The following is a 15,575-nucleotide window of genomic DNA, read 5'->3' as shown; positions in this document are numbered from 1 at the left end:
TGTGTGTAGGCTACTGTAGGGAGAAAGGAAACGTATCCTATTGAAATAAATGATATTTAAAAAGAAAATACACTTAAATACACATTTGTACCCTTATAAATGAAAGCTTACAGTTATACACCATTCTGAATTTAATCATTAGTTATTATTAAACTCTGGCTCTCTTCCACAGCGTGTCTTTTGTCCTGTCTTCCTTCCATCACCCCAGCCAGTTGCTATACATGGCTGCCCCTCTACTGTTTCTGACCGAGGTCTCTTCCTGTTACAAGGGAGTTTTCGTTCTCACTGTCACCAACTGCTTCTTCATATGGGTTTGTCTGATTGTTGGGGATTTCTCTGTACATAAAGAGCTTTAAGACAATTGTTGCTGTGGTTTGGCACTATATAAGCAGAATTGAATTGAAGAGAAAGGTGGTTTAAACATACTACATCTACCTACCTACATAGGTGTAACAACCCTGTGCTAGCTCCAGGGCAGATATTTTTGCTATAAACTCACACCATCTTTCTCAACTAGACTACCACACACCCCAATCAGATTTAAACGGCTTGGTAAAGTAACATAACGACAACTCTGATGTATATAAGCACAGAACAAAGAAGACAAGCCCATTAGCCACAGGTCTTCACAAACTGATTGGATTGGGAGACTCATTTCTAGAATTCCTCATCATTTTCAGAGGACCAACTTCCAGACATGCCACACACACAGTATTATAGTAAGAGTATCTAATTTCAATGTTTGAGAAGTAACAATATTTTAGTCCTTTACAAAAACGCCAAATACAGTTTCATCATTTGGGTTATGTGATCAGCTGCTGATAGCCAAAGAACTGGCAGTATGCTGATTCTGTTCTCTGTCTCCTTCCTCTTTCCAGCACCACTTTTTTTTCACTTTGCTTGCTAAACATAATTTAAAAAGCTGCTGCACCAGCTAATTACTTTTTAAGACACCCAAAAAAACATACTGATGCATTGTTGATGTCAACTGGTTCACAGTCATTTTGCGAGCTGACAGGAAGTAAGGTCAGGAAGTACAACTAATTCATTTGCCTGCATGCTCCTTCGTCATCAATACTTTTCACTATAGAAGTCTAGTTTAATCAATGGAGTGTGAAATGACTGAGAAAATCTTTGAAGAGCTATAATCAAATTAAAAGTCATTCAAATATATACTTCATAACAAAAAGAAAAGAAAAAATAACAATACAGTGTGCTACAATTTAAATGACAGTAAGTAAATGATATCTATCTATCTATCTATCTATCTATCTATCTATCTATTTCTTCAAACGCTAGGTGGCGCCCTGCTTTCTCCTTCTCCCTTCTTCTCTGTTTTCTGCACTTTGACCTCGGTGCTCGCCTCTCTTGTTGGCTCAGACTTCAGGAGGATTTTGCGGGTTAGCTAGAAAATGAAAGTATTCCTTCAAATGAATGGGGATTTAGGGCTGTTTTGCTAGCCGAGCAGCCGCTACCTTTACTCTCTAATAGGATTTGCGGACGCCGCGGGTCACCGGCTCCTGTCAGATAAAACCACATACATGTGTCGCTCCTCGTCGGGGTTTGTTTTGCTACATAGCCGCTTCGCTTAGCTAACAGGCTCTGTCGGCGTTACTGGTGCTAACTTGGAAAAAAAGGGGACATTACTGTTAGATCGGAATAAACACGTGTTTTGGGAAATGAACTGTTGACCACTGTCCGTTTTATTTTCCGGGACTGATGACAGACCTACTGTCATAATGTACCCGAGTTCAGTTCTCACAGGTAGCGGAAGAAGCCTTGTTGGATTAAGAAATTTTACCAGTGGGCTAACCGACCTGAGTTAGCCAGGTTACAGCTCACCGTCTCCGACGTCAACCTTGCAAGTAACTGACACCGTGAACTACATACTAAGCTAACCGGACAGCCAGTCCGGCTACTGAGGATTAACGTTTCCTAGCATCACCGGTTGGCGACTAGATAGCGTCGCCATGGCTAACGTTACAGACCTGCAGACAAAATACAGCAAACTGGCACAGGAGTATTCAAAGGTAAAACACCGCCTCTGTTTACTGCTAACGATACCTGTTACCTGTTATTGCTAACAAGGCTACTACACAGAACCTGTCAGTGAGCTATCAGCGTCAGCTACCCGGTGTTTTGTGCCTTGCGTGAACTTGAACTCAATGGAAAACAACACCTGAGATATTTATGATTAGTGAAGTGAAGTGAAGCAGATCAGCTTGTCAAAGACATACACATAACTTAGACCATAGAACCTACTTTGTTGGGTATAGCAGAAGCTAATACAGTTCACCTGGAATAAGGTAGATTATCACAGATGTAGGCTAGCCGCCGAGGCTACACACACAGGTGTCATTATCAGCCTGTGTGTAGCTTTAATGCTTTGTTTGGTGCATTTTCCTTAGGCTGCGTGGGAAAATGTCTTGCATGCTGCATTAGAAATAAGCGGTGTTCAAAGGATGTAAACTATTGTTTAATGGTTAAACAGTTTAGAGACAGTAAAGCCTGTGTGGCCTTTGTTTCTGTGTCAGCTGACAGCTCCGGGAGCGTTATAGCTGTTTCCTGTTCCACTCTGCTCCTCCCCACCAGCAGCCAAACAGTGTATGATCCTCAGGAAATGCTGACTGTGTGATTGTTGCACAGACTCTTGCTGTAATAAGCATGTCTTTAGAGGCTACTGATCATACAGTAAAAAGCACTGAGTTCGGGTTTCTCCTGTATGGTCAGTACTCATAACTCATTACTTATAAATGTGGAAAAGTCACTCAGTAAGCAAACTTTTCTTGACTTGAACTTGAAGTATATTAAAAAAAGAACTGACACAAGCATGCCACAGTCTGACAGACAATACGTTTCTTCTTCATATTTATCTCAAACGTAATATTTTGGGCTTATAGAGAACGGTAAAAGTCACATGATTTATAACAGAAGGCAAAATGAGAGCAACACTGAAACACACTAATGGATTCATCTCAATTTTCTTGTTTTTGGAGTCATTAGGAGGCAAAATTGCAGCAGAGACTATTATTTGATTACCTGCTCTGATCTTGTCTACATAGAATTGAATAAAAAATCAAAACTACACATAATTATTGAGCAGAGATTTGCCGTGTACTCTTTATTTTAAAATTGCATTTGCATCTCAAACAGCAGTTTGTACTTTTTACATCTGAATGGTTTTTTTCCTCTGTGTGTGTGTACTTCACAGCTACGTGCCCAGAACCAAGTGCTGAAGAAGGGGGTTGTGGATGAACAGGCCAACTCTGCCTCACTAAAGGTACAATGATGTATATTTAAAAAAGAAAGCAAAGTATTGAGAAAGCAAGCATTGAAATGACATTGTAAGCAACTCTGTTTTTCATATTTGCAAACCAAATGTGATCACCAAGTCTGACCTGTACTTGTTGCAGTGTTACCATGAATTATGTTGCTGTCGCACAATGACAACAGAATGACTTCATGTTGTTTTAAAGGCTGTGATTTGCTTGCATGTGTTATTCATCAAAGTCATTACTTTCTTTCTGCCATTAGGAGCAGCTGAAGCAGAGAGACCAGAGTCTGAGGAAGCAGGAGCAGGAGATGGACAGTCTCAGTTTCAGGAACCAGCAGCTGGCCAAGAGGGTGGAGCTGCTACAAGAGGAGCTGGCTGCTAGTGAAGCTAAGGGCAAAAAGGGGAAGGTGAACATGAGGGGAAAGGGGGAAATGCGGGAGTGGCTACACAGTGGACTAGCGGGAGCAGCATATATTTATTTATTTTTTTGTAGTGGTCTTAAAGTTATGGTAGTTTCACAGTAATGTTTGTCTGACAAGTTGATAGTTAATAGCCCCCCAATCTCCTCCAGAGTAAAGGAGACTCTCCTTCACAGCACGGCCTGCAAACCCAGAGTGTTTTTGATGAGGACCTGCAGAAAAAGATAGAAGAAAATGAGCGACTTCACATCCAAGTAGGCAGCCACGCGGTGCTTAGAGTGCATGTTTAAAATACAAATTTTACAGTGAATGTGTCTAGGATACGAGGGGAGGTCACGTATGTGACAGCTGTGCTTCCTGCTGTGTCTTTGTCAGTTTTACGAAGCAGACGAGCGGCACAAGAAGACGGAGGCTGAGCTGAGGGAGCGACTAGAAAAGCTGGAGAAGGATGCAGAGCAGCACCATGGCGTCGTGGACGGGCTCACCACAAAGTATGCAGAAACGATCGAGCGGCTGCAGAGTGACAAAGCACGTTTAGAGGTAAGGGCTCAGTGGGAGAAACATTGAAGTTGTTCACACAATTGCCAATTTTGATAACATTTAATTTTTAAAAAATTATTTTTTTCCCCCTGTTTTTACAGGTGAAAGCACAAACTCTGGAACGAGAAGCAAAAGAGTGCAGAATGCGAACAGAAGACTGGTAAATATACATTTTATTCGTAGTTTGAATGATTTAATTCTTCTATAACATTGTTCAGCATAGTAACTGTAAGTAACCATGTGAGTAGGGATGGGTATCGTTTAGGTTTTATCCGATACCGGTGCCAAATCGGTACTTTTGAAACGGTGCCGGTGCTCAAACGGTGCTCAAACCGGTGCTTAAAGAATGGAGAACACAAAATTGGTCCAAAAACCTCTCATGTTCAGCTGGTTTTTGTAAAAAGATAACAATGTTAGCCTTTTCTGCAGCTATGGGGCATATATGGTATCACTCTTGGCTGGAAGCAGTGCTTAATCAATGGAAAAAAAACACAAACTTTGTCCTAAACCTCTCATGTTTAACTGTTTTCCACTTTTTCTTTGGTCATTTTAGCCTTTTTAGCCAGGGTGAAGGGAGTATCTGCCATCAAACAAGAGGACAGCCGCATGTAGCTATGATGATGTTTGCTAGTTCACCTTACATGCATTAATGTAATAACGTGGTTAGCCTACTCAACGTAAATTAGCTACTCACGCAGAGAAGAACGGCTGCTGCTGCCATCATCATCCGTCATCATTTCTGCTACACTGGCAGGGCTAGGGGCCAGGACTCTCCTCTTCGTGTTTTTGGGGGATGTTGCATAACAGGCAACCCACCCGCAGTAGATGTGCTCGGTGTGAGGTCTCGCAGCAAGCTATCAAATACGGCGCATTTCTCGGCTTTTAAAAAAAACGCTATGCGTCGCCAGGTGTTTCATCGGATTTGAGGTGTTACCTCCTTTGACAGTATCACAGTATCAGCTTAAAGCACTTGTTGCAGGCTGCTGAGTTTGCATATTTTGCTATGAAGTACAGCCAGACTTTTGACCGCTTCGCCTTGGACATTTTTAATCTGTAGCTCTGCTCTAACAGAACGTACGTACCTGGCCCCGCCTACTATCCTCGGAAACGTAAAATGATTGGCTAGAATCTAAAGTGTATCACAGCTCAGGAAAAAAAAGCACCGAAATAAAGCACCGAAATGTGCGCTGCTTTTCGGTCTGGTTACTACCGTTTATGTCAGAACCGGTGCCATCATGGCACCGGACACCGGTACCCATCCCTACATGTGAGTGTTGAACTGACTTTGACAAATACAAGATATGTACATAATACATTTTGTAGAGCCATGATGCAAATCTTGCAGTACACATTTCTGCACATTGTATTTTTAAACTGAATTACACAAACTTGAAATGCATGTTGGGAGCAGCTCAACACTTCTTCGATCTCCCTCTGCAGCCAGCAGCAGCTGAGGCGGTGCCAGTCGGAGCTGAACAGACAGGTGAAACAAAGCAGCAGTGTTATCCAGGAGAAAGTGCCCTTTAATGACACCAGTGAGTATCTGGTACTATTTGAGAACATTTCCATCCTTGTCAGTGATACTATAACTACACGCTACCCTGGAGTAAGCACTGTAACGCTACACACGACTGTAACGCTGCGCCGACGCAACCAATTAAACTGTGTTTGCAAAGTTAATAAAAGTTCATTGCGGGGGTTGAAGTTCTGCTCTAGTTTACATGCTGCTTTTTTTTCTCCTCCATCTCTGCAGAATTTAGTGACTACAACAGCCTAAACGTGCCATCACACAATCGAAGGCACCAGGTAAGTGAGAAAACAAACACATTCGGGTGTATTGCAAGTACAGATTCACATCTCAAGTAACCACCTTTAAAAATATTACCTGTACAGCAATGTAGCGATAACACACTGAGTTGCCTTTAGGTAGAAAGGGTGGTAAAGTAGCGATCTGTGCACTGTGCCGCCTTTCAGCTGAAGGCCCGGGATGTAGCAGGCCAGGCCATGAGTTTCATCCAGGATTTGGTGGCTGCTCTGTTGAACGTCCACTCCTACACAGAGCAGAGAGTACACATCTACCCCCTGGACTCCTCTATTGAGACCATCTCCCCTCTGAACCAGAAGGTGAGGCAGCCATACAGGGAAGGTACAGGCATTCTGTCAAATACAATGCATGCTGGTGTTCAAAGCCATTATAGTTTTGCATTTTCTAATCAGCTCTTATTTTTTATTTCATTTTGACTTTTTATTTTAATTCAGTCGGTTTCCCGAGTGGGTTCCTTTGTTTCAGTTTAGTTCTCATTGATTGAAAATGTTTAGTTTTAGTTGAGTTTTTATTAGTTTGTTTTTTTTAATGACTTTTTAATGATTATTTTATTGAGGGTGTATGTCAGAGGCAAGATTTTAGGAAAATCAGTCTAGGTATTACAATAAAAAAGCAGTCTTGCAAACATACAAGGTGCCAGTAAACACATCCATCTAGGAAGTCGCAATAATTTTTTACCAGACTAACAAAGACTTTTCACATCTGGTTGTAGTTAACTATGCTAGCCTTATTGGTGCCAGATAAGGAGGCGCATTTCGTTTAATGTACGTTCCTTCTCTTAACCCAGTTTTCTCAGTATCTGCATGAGAATGCAGCCTATGTGCGCCCCCTGGAGGACAGCTTTCTCCAGTTATACCAAAGCATCACAGAGGACACTGTCACAGTACTGGTACGTTTTGGATGGAGGGTGTGGAGGTCATATGTTTGTTTAGAGACAGAAAACAAATTGACACTAATTGTGATTTTCTGTTTTGAATGAAAGGAAACTGTGGTCAAGCTGAAAATTTTTTCTGACAACTTCTCGTCATACACCCACTTTCTCCAAAAGATTCTTCCCTACCAGTTAAAAAGGTCAGCAGTGTGTGTGTGTGTGTGTGTACACGTGTGTGAGATAGAGACAAATAGAGTGGAGGAGGCTATTGTGATGGGTGTCTTGTGCTTTCAGCCTCGAAGAAGAGTGCGAGGCACCTCTTTGTACTGCTGCCCTTAGTGCGAAAAACCAGGAGCTGCAGAGTGACATCAAGCGAGTGACATCTGTGTTTGAGAAACTGCAGAACTACATTAACCTTTTGGCCTTACCCAGTAGGTTATCACACAGCATTTGAGCTCTTTTTGTCTAAAAGCTCTCAGTCAGTACTGTGCCAGAATAATTATATACATACATATTCATTTAAATGCTGTTTTTCCTGAAGGAATAGAGGAATTTGGTAGTATGTAAATACAGCAGAGGGTTTATGAAGTGACGAGCAGACATGTCTGACGAATGTGCGCGATGTGTCTCAGGTGTTCGGCAGGATGCCATGCCACACAGCAACACATCAGCCGTCTTCACCCAGCTGGCCGCCTGCCTGCACAGTCTACATGATGCCATTAAAGGTGGGTGGATCTGTTTTCGTACACAGATTTCTTTATGTACTTCATTCATAAATAGTACAGCAAAAGCAGCTTTTTAAGGACTAAATATCCAGAAGATTCAGTGTAAAGTTTATTCAAATGAATCAGCAGACGGAAGCATAATTTTTTGCTCTTTGGAGAAGAGTCACTTTTGTAGGCAATTAGCTGTGAGAATGGGTTTCTGTAACAAGCGCCTTTGTTTGGGTATTTTAGTTAAATGTTCACTCAAATCTTGCAGTTTTAGTGTATGAGAATATTGTGAAAATCTGTTGGTTATTGTTAAAAAAAACACCGGTCAGGGAGCGAGGCACTGATTGAGCCACGTTTATTAAGCTAAATTTGGAACATAAAGCAAATCCTGCTGTTCTTTTTTGCTCCTTGTGTGTCCAGAGATGTCAAAGCATTACAACCAGAAGGCCGACATTGAGCGGGAGCTCCCCACCGTCACCCAAAAGCTCTGTACCACCACAGAGTGCCTCCTGGGATCTCTGGGTTCTTTAACTAGCTGCACCGGCAAGGTATGGCCAACAGGGGGCAGGCAGCAGCCAGGTTTATATCTCCTGTAGTGTATGTTTAGCTTCAATACATAAAGGCGTAATTGTAAGTAGCAGTGAGTTGTCTCTGCAACTGGGTCACATTGGTAAATTGCCACAAATGGAAGAGCACAGAAGTGCGGGACTCAGGTGGGCAGCGGTTAAACGTTGAAAGACACAGTCCAAATTGCAGTCTGTACAGCTGCTCCCCAGCAAGAGCACAGGGATGAATGATTTTTGTGAATCGAGCGAATTGTCGGCTGAAGTGTGTGTGTGCCGATTGGATGACACTCCACTGGGTTGCAGCACAGCCCACGACATGTGGAGTGAGCTGCATTTTGCAAGCAGGCAGAGGCTTAATTGCTCCAACATTTATCTTCCTCAATACTTGGTGGTGGAATTGGCTCTCTGCTGTAAACACAGCGGCTAATCTCAGGGTAAACAGAACGCTGAGTGTCAGGGTTTCTTCAGCTGAGGAGATATCCGTTTTGTTTGAGAGATCTGACACGTGATGTCGCTGTAACTTGCTGCAGATTGCCACCTTCTTCAGCAACAACTTGGACTTCTTCACATCATCGGGCTACAGTCCGAGAGGCAGCACGGCAGCTCTTAACCCCGTGCAAGCAGAGAGTATGCTGGCCAACAAAAAGAAGGCAACAGCCTATATCCAAGCTGTCAAAAAGGTTAGTGTGTGTAGCATGCTATTTCCCACTTTATTCCCTTTTCCCTTAAATAGACTTTACTTGGGCTGGCTGAGAGGTTCTGTCTTTCAACTACTTTTAGTATTTATTATGCCTTTAAATTCATATTTCATGTTTTTCCTACTGGTTGGATCGTTGCAAGTGCTTAATATCATTTAGCCGCTTCCCAAAAGGGGATCTTGACTTGCGTTCGGAGTGCAGCTCCTCCGTCTTGTACTGCAGTTGGCAGCACAGGAGCAGTGGTCCCCGCCCCCTCACGTGCCCTGGAGAACCGCCCTGAGTCGGAGGGCCGCTTTAATCGACACCTGCAGCAGGTGGAGAACTGGTTCACGCTCCTCTGCGCTGACTTGCAGAGCAGAGCAGAGCGAGGGCTACCGTCACCAGCTGCAGTCCGAAACAGTGGAGTTGATTCGCAGGAGAAACCCTCATCGGAGCAGCAGCTGATTATATTGCTGAGTTATTTACTTGTCACAGAGTACTTGGCAAATAAAATGTATGCAGAGGGGGGGGACGAAATGAAGCGCATATATGCACACACACGTCTCCCAACCACAAACAGGATTTGAATCAGTAGGAAACACTGAAGCCTTTCAACTTACAGCTCACAGACTTTAGATCAGTGTGCTTAGTGAGATTAAAAACACTGATTTGTAATATCTTTTCAAAAGCATTAAGAAAGTCTTTGTAAGTATTTCATCTCTCAGAGAGTCTCATATCTACATTTTACATCTTATAAATGTTTTGATCTGCTTTTACGTTGTTTTTATATTTTATAATTCCATTTTTTCATTTACTTTTAATCAATTTGAGTGTTATTTTAAGCCTGCTTCTGCAGAATTCAAATTCTTTAAAAATATTACATGGATTTTTAAAAATGATAAATGACTAAAATAAGTGTTTTATTCACCCATTTAGGCCAAGCCCCAGTCTGTTCCGTACAGAGAAGCCCTGTCAAACCGTCGCATACTAACCAGCTCCACTGAGAGCAGAGAAGGTCTCACTCAGCAGGTAAAAATACAGAGATACGGATAAATTGGTGATACAAGTAGAGAAAAAACTGTCCTGTCTTAACACAGTCGTGTCATGTATTATCTGAGGTGTGGACAGCTAGCAAAGCTGTTGATGTTTTACTTTTTAAAGTGCCCAATGTTTCACATAAATGTGTCACTTTATCAAAGTGCGAAGCCATATAATAAAACCCAGTGAGGATTATTGTATAGTTTCCTTCTTACAACTCCTAACCTTTGCTCGTTTCCGTATCCACAAGCTCACTGTCCACTTCTCTCCTTCTCCCCATTGGCCTCCTGCAGGTGCAGCAGAGCCAAGAGAAGATTGCTCGTCTGGAGCAGGAGAAGGAGCACTGGCTGCTGGAGGCCCAGTTAGGGAAGGTGCGGCTGGAAAAGGAGAACCAGCGCATTGCGGAACTGGAAGCGCAGCTAGCAGCAGCTCTCGGGGGAAGTCCGAACTCGCAAACGGCTGCAGCCGGCGCACTCACGCGGGGCCACGAAGAAGCAGCGGCAGAACTGAAAGCTGCAGAAAAAGAGCCGACGCTGTGCACGAGCCTGGTACTTCTCCGTGACCGCTCGGTCTGCTGTTTGCTTTCACTTTGCAGGGGAAATTTTGTGTCCTTGGCACTGATTTGTTTCAACAAAGGGAGTATTATTGTTGTTTTCTTCTGGCTTCCACACTAAGCCGGTTAATAAAACACAGACGTCCAAGAGCTGATGTGGCAGAGTAGGAGAATGCTGTTGTTATTCAGTGCTGAGATTGCTCTCATAATGTTTGTTTCAAGTAGCTGTAACACGTGTGTTGTAGTTAGTAGCTATATCCTGCATGTCTGTTTTTGTGTTTTTCTTATATATTTTACATTTGTCTTACTTTTCGTTTCTTTTTTTTGTCACCAGGTTGGAATGTTGTGCACAACACCTACAGATGAGCATGTGAGTGTCCGTACATCTGATTAAAATATTTAAGTGCAGAATTTGTACCCATCTAATAATGCTCCCTCCAAGGACAACAAAATCTTGTGTAGCTTGATGTTGTGTCTGACTTTGCAGGTGGGAGACGAGGAGTCTAGGGAGCAGCTGATAAAGAGCCACTACATGGCCAGAGTAGGAGAGCTCACCACCCAACTCCAGATTTCAGATAGCAAAGCTGTGCACTTTCACTCTGAGGTGAAGATCTTACTGAAAGTTGTTTATCAAAGTAACTGTGTGTCGTAAGGAAGACCGTTAGTTTGCCTTACAAGTACATATTCTCTTTGTGCTTTGAAAATGGTTCTCGAGTCGGGGTTATTACCATCTCCACTGAAAAACCGACACTAAATATTTTAAGTAATATGTTGTGTCTTACCCTCGATGTAAATGACTTGTTAAAGTTACTGTCACTTGCCTTAGTTTGGCATTATAGCAACAGAAATGCGCCTGATGTCGAGTTAGACGTGACGGTTTAACAGCAGAGACTAATATTGTGGATTTCCTGCAACTTTGACACTCTTCTTAAATAAACCTACTTTTCAAAGAAATCCTTCCTGTTATTGCAGCTTTTGAAACCGATCTGTAAAGCCTGCCAGACATGCTTTAAAATCATCAGGGCACAGCAAGTTGTTTACTTTTCTCTTTCCCTTTGTAGTGTCGAGCTTTGGCTAAGAGATTAGCCATTGCCGAGAAGTCGCGGGAGACTTTCAGTGAGGAGGTCAAACTGGCTAATCAGAATATCACACGCTTGCAGGTATGATGCACTGCCAAAGAGCTTCCGGTTATAGCATAAAGCGTAAACATTAGCGTCCTTTCAAGTCAAAAAGCATTCACTTTGTAACTGTTTGGGCCTGACACGCAGGATGAGCTGGCTACGACTAAGAGGAGCTACGAAGACCAGCTTAGCATGATGAGCGACCATCTGTGCAGCATGAACGAGACTTTGAGCAAGCAGCGAGAGGAAATCGACACGCTCAAAATGGGCAGCAAGGTATAACCTTTTGAATTCCAGCTTCTTTTGCAATATTTTCTTTTTAAAATTTTGGTTCCCTCTCAGGGTTTGCTCTCAGCTGTGAGGTGCTGCCAGTCTCCAGTTAGGTTTCTGAAATGTTTGGGCGGTGATATCATTTGAATGCGTATGTCAACGCAACAACATTAATGTGTAGACTTTGCATTCAATTTGGCATTAATTAAGCAAGTTAAAGTTAAATAATTTCCCCCAGGGATCAATAAAGTATTCTGATTCTGATTTTGATTAAAGTTCTGGAGTTGATTCTAGTTCACGCTGGCATTTGCACTTTTCTGTGAACACTAAAATGTGTGGTCAACGTCAGCTGGTCCAAGTGAAGAAGGTCATCGTTACAATGAGAAAACAACACAAATCCACCAGCCGAATAAACAGTTCGATATATTTTTGAGAGGTTAAATGGTGGATGATCACAGGATCATTTCCATAAGCAGAGGAAAAAAGCCTTTATACATCCTGCTGAGTGAAAAACACTCTTCCAGGAGGTAGGCGTATCGTTTTCAAAGTCTGCCATAATGAGAGTAAAAGGGTTCACCACAAGGAGCAAACCGGTGATTAGCCACAACAGTAGAAGGTGCAGATTAGACTGCCAAAACACATCTATAAAAGGCCGACCAGCTCAGGAACAATATTCTTTGGACAGATGAAGCTAAAATCAACTTGTAGCAGAATTAAGGGGAGAAGAATGTAACGGGGCGGGCTGGGATCAGCTCATAATTCAAAGCATTAATGTGTGATGGTGTGGTCACGCTCGGCTTACAGTAACGATGGGTCACTATGGTTTATTGGTGATGTGACAGAAGGTAGAAACAGCTGGGTGAATTACGGAGTGTATCGAGCTATACTCTCTGCTCAGATTCACACAGATGAAGCAGGGTTGATTGGATGGTGCTTCACGCTACACATGGACAGTGACCCAAAACATACAGGAGTTTTTTAAGGTAAACAAGTGGAATATTCCGCAGTGGAAATCCGTCACCTGATCTCTACGAAAGTGAGCGTTCATGTCAGTGAAGCAAATGTGTTTGGCACGTGAATAAAGCTGACAGTAATTCCTCGTTGAACATTTACAGACCAAACCGTACCACCACCCTGTCCCTCCAAATCTCGAAAGAGAAGCGATACGGCCACGTGGAGTGTGAAGGATCAGCCGCTAGTGAAGTGTGACATTGTAAAGTTTCTCAGTTATGAGGTGAAGTGGGAGGTCAGCGGTGGCGTTGCGGTTGTTGCGAGGTTTAATGGGAAAAGCACCTGCCGCAGACGTCTGAAAAAGCCATTAAGCTACAGGAGCAGTAAAGGAGAGGGCTGTTTTTTTTTTTGTTTTTTTTAAAAGAAGAAAAAACGTGCATGCCCCTGCTTGTGCGCACACGGATGGCTGCATGCTGGGAAGTTTCAGGACCCGGCATGTTTGTGATCTAAAGGGGCGATTTTTCTCTTGAAGGCCAGCACACCAGCCTCAGCATGTTTTTCAGTTTTTGAAACGGAATACGAATTTTGTCTGTCTTAGTCACTGCACTGAGATGCAACACAGAGCGTTAGCTTTTGCACCAACCCTGGATATGGCTTGCTTTGAGTTTAGAGGACTGAGCTCACTTTTTTGTGTGTGTGTGTGTTTTTTCTTTAGGGAAATGCCAAAAAGAACAAAGGCCGCTAGTGCTGCTCCTCAAAACTCAAGCTCCATTTGACGCCACTATAAAGGCACCCTGGGAGAAAACCTGAACCTCGAAGCCTCCCTGCAGCGTCTTGGTACCAACACTGTCACCAAACCACAGGATAACCACCTGAGCCTGCAGTTCCTCCACTTGAAGGCAGTACAAAACTGTTTGGAGGCTCAAACACATTTGACTGAAAATGCTTTGTTTTTCCTTCCCCCCTTTCCTCGTCACAGAAGTACATGAAACAAAACAATTTGCTAAAAAACAAAAGCTTTCCAAAACTGGACCAGAAGTTACTGCTTGACCTCTGTGTCAAACCACGCTGCTTTCCCAACAGAAGGAGCAGAAGAAGATAAACAGCTGCAGCAGCTGAAGTTTTTAATACTCACTGAAGTCAAGACTTGAAGACCAAACCCTGTTAATCAGTGCGTGTAGTCGTCCAGCTTAATGTGCGTATGAGAGACTGTGGAACTGTGCATTTTTATTGCTTATCTGTAACAGTACGTGTGTGTGTGTGTGTGCGCGCTTAGACTGTTGTGTCCTCGTGTGACTGTAGCACCAGGCTTTACAACGTAAGTAATGTTTTACAACTACCTTTTTTTTGTTTCTTAGATCAAATTTGAGATAATAATCCCCCCACGTCCCTTCTGACACTAGCATATAACACAAGCTTCTGAAAAGAAGGGCTTTAAAATCCCAACCATAACAAAGATATGCTTAAATTCATTCCTCATTTTTAAGAAATCTTCAGTCGTCTAGGAGTGGAGGAAAGAAAAGATGTCTGCCTCGAAGCACTGATTAACCGTGTTTACTTTAATGGGAAGGGACGGACAAGTTGGAGCTTGTGAAATGATGTCAATTTATCTCTGTGAAATTATGCTGTAACAAGTCATTTTTATCACCAAAGTAAGTGCGGATGTGCACTCAGAAGCCTGGCGGGGAACGGCAGTCTCTCGACGTTGTACGACGTGTGGATAAAAAAGGGTTTATGTGAATATAACCTCATTTAAAATCATGTAATTGTACTGTACAATGAGTAAAAAAAATGATATAGGCCTATATACAAGAGGCATTTATTCAGAGGTTAAAAAACTTTTATTTTCCACAAATTTTACAAACTGACATCTGTGGCTAGTTTAGTGTGTGTCTCGTCTAAGGCTACAATACAGAGATGTATCGCAGAGGGATCGGCCCACACTGGAACTGGTGCTCAGAAAACTTTTGAGTCATGGCAGAGGGCAGTTAAAGTTTACACTAAAATTGTACTTACATGAGGTAAAAGGAAGAAAAGCCCAGAAGTGATTGTGAGCAGTTCATTTAAATCCTTTTGTTTGCCAGTCTACAGCTGCCAGCAGACCAGCAGACCTTTGATCTGACAGGTTTGCCAACGCCCAATAAACATATTAAAAAAAAAAAAAAAAAAAGCAAGAAACTTGTATTCTCACATTGTAACTTGTTGAAAAGCACACATCAAATATGTGACGCAAAATAAAGAGCTTGCTCAAAACATAAATGTGTCATGTATTTAGTCACTTGGTTATTAATCACTCCTAAAATTGACCTAACTTTACCTGCTGCGTTTATGGGGGGTGAGGGAGACTGGGAATTGTAAGTTGTGTATAATTTAAAAAGGCGAAAAAGCAGCCGCTAACACACCCAAACTACTGGGAAATGAGGCACAGACATGTGGGGACTAGAAGAGCAGTTTCTGATGCCGTCACTTGTTTTGAAAAGAAAAACGTCGTTTTATAGAAATTCGCGATGCTTTCAAGTACTCTTGGTACATGACTGAAGAGTACAGTAGCTCTAATAAGAAGTTTGTATAGGCTGCAGAATTACTATACATAATACCAAAGGCATTTATATTACTGTAAAGTTAGGCGATTTAAACACCCTGCTTGAAGTTGTGTGTTTTATACAACTTAAGTTTTTACGTGCTTTTGTTTTGTAAACAGCGGTGAAAGGGCAGACGAGATTCTCTTTTTGTGTGTGATGAAATAATGATCAACTT

The 15,575-nt window shown here is 42.4% G+C and overlaps 1 protein-coding gene across 1 annotated transcript; it reads left to right on the top strand.

The window, feature by feature from the left end:
- Positions 1-1,366: 1,366 nt before the first annotated feature.
- On the top strand, positions 1,367-15,043 carry ppp1r21 (protein phosphatase 1, regulatory subunit 21). The gene is made up of 22 exons (XM_085369397.1): positions 1,367-2,030; positions 3,212-3,280; positions 3,535-3,681; positions 3,846-3,947; positions 4,069-4,233; positions 4,335-4,393; positions 5,674-5,768; positions 5,987-6,039; positions 6,208-6,357; positions 6,846-6,947; positions 7,041-7,129; positions 7,224-7,360; positions 7,562-7,654; positions 8,063-8,190; positions 8,739-8,888; positions 9,822-9,914; positions 10,217-10,471; positions 10,811-10,846; positions 10,964-11,080; positions 11,538-11,636; positions 11,745-11,873; positions 13,534-15,043. Exons 1-22 carry the CDS (start codon positions 1,971-1,973, stop codon positions 13,561-13,563), a joined length of 2,358 nt encoding a protein of 785 aa, XP_085225523.1. The 5' UTR covers positions 1,367-1,970; the 3' UTR covers positions 13,564-15,043.
- Positions 15,044-15,575: the final 532 nt, after the last annotated feature.

This window comes from Diplotaxodon limnothrissa, linkage group LG13 (assembly GCF_057381915.1).
Source record: "Diplotaxodon limnothrissa isolate DT_005_m linkage group LG13, D_limnothrissa_male_GT1.1, whole genome shotgun sequence".
Lineage (NCBI taxonomy): Eukaryota > Metazoa > Chordata > Actinopteri > Cichliformes > Cichlidae > Diplotaxodon > Diplotaxodon limnothrissa.
Note: the sequence above shows the minus strand (reverse complement) of the source record. Positions and strands in the feature narration are given on the sequence as shown.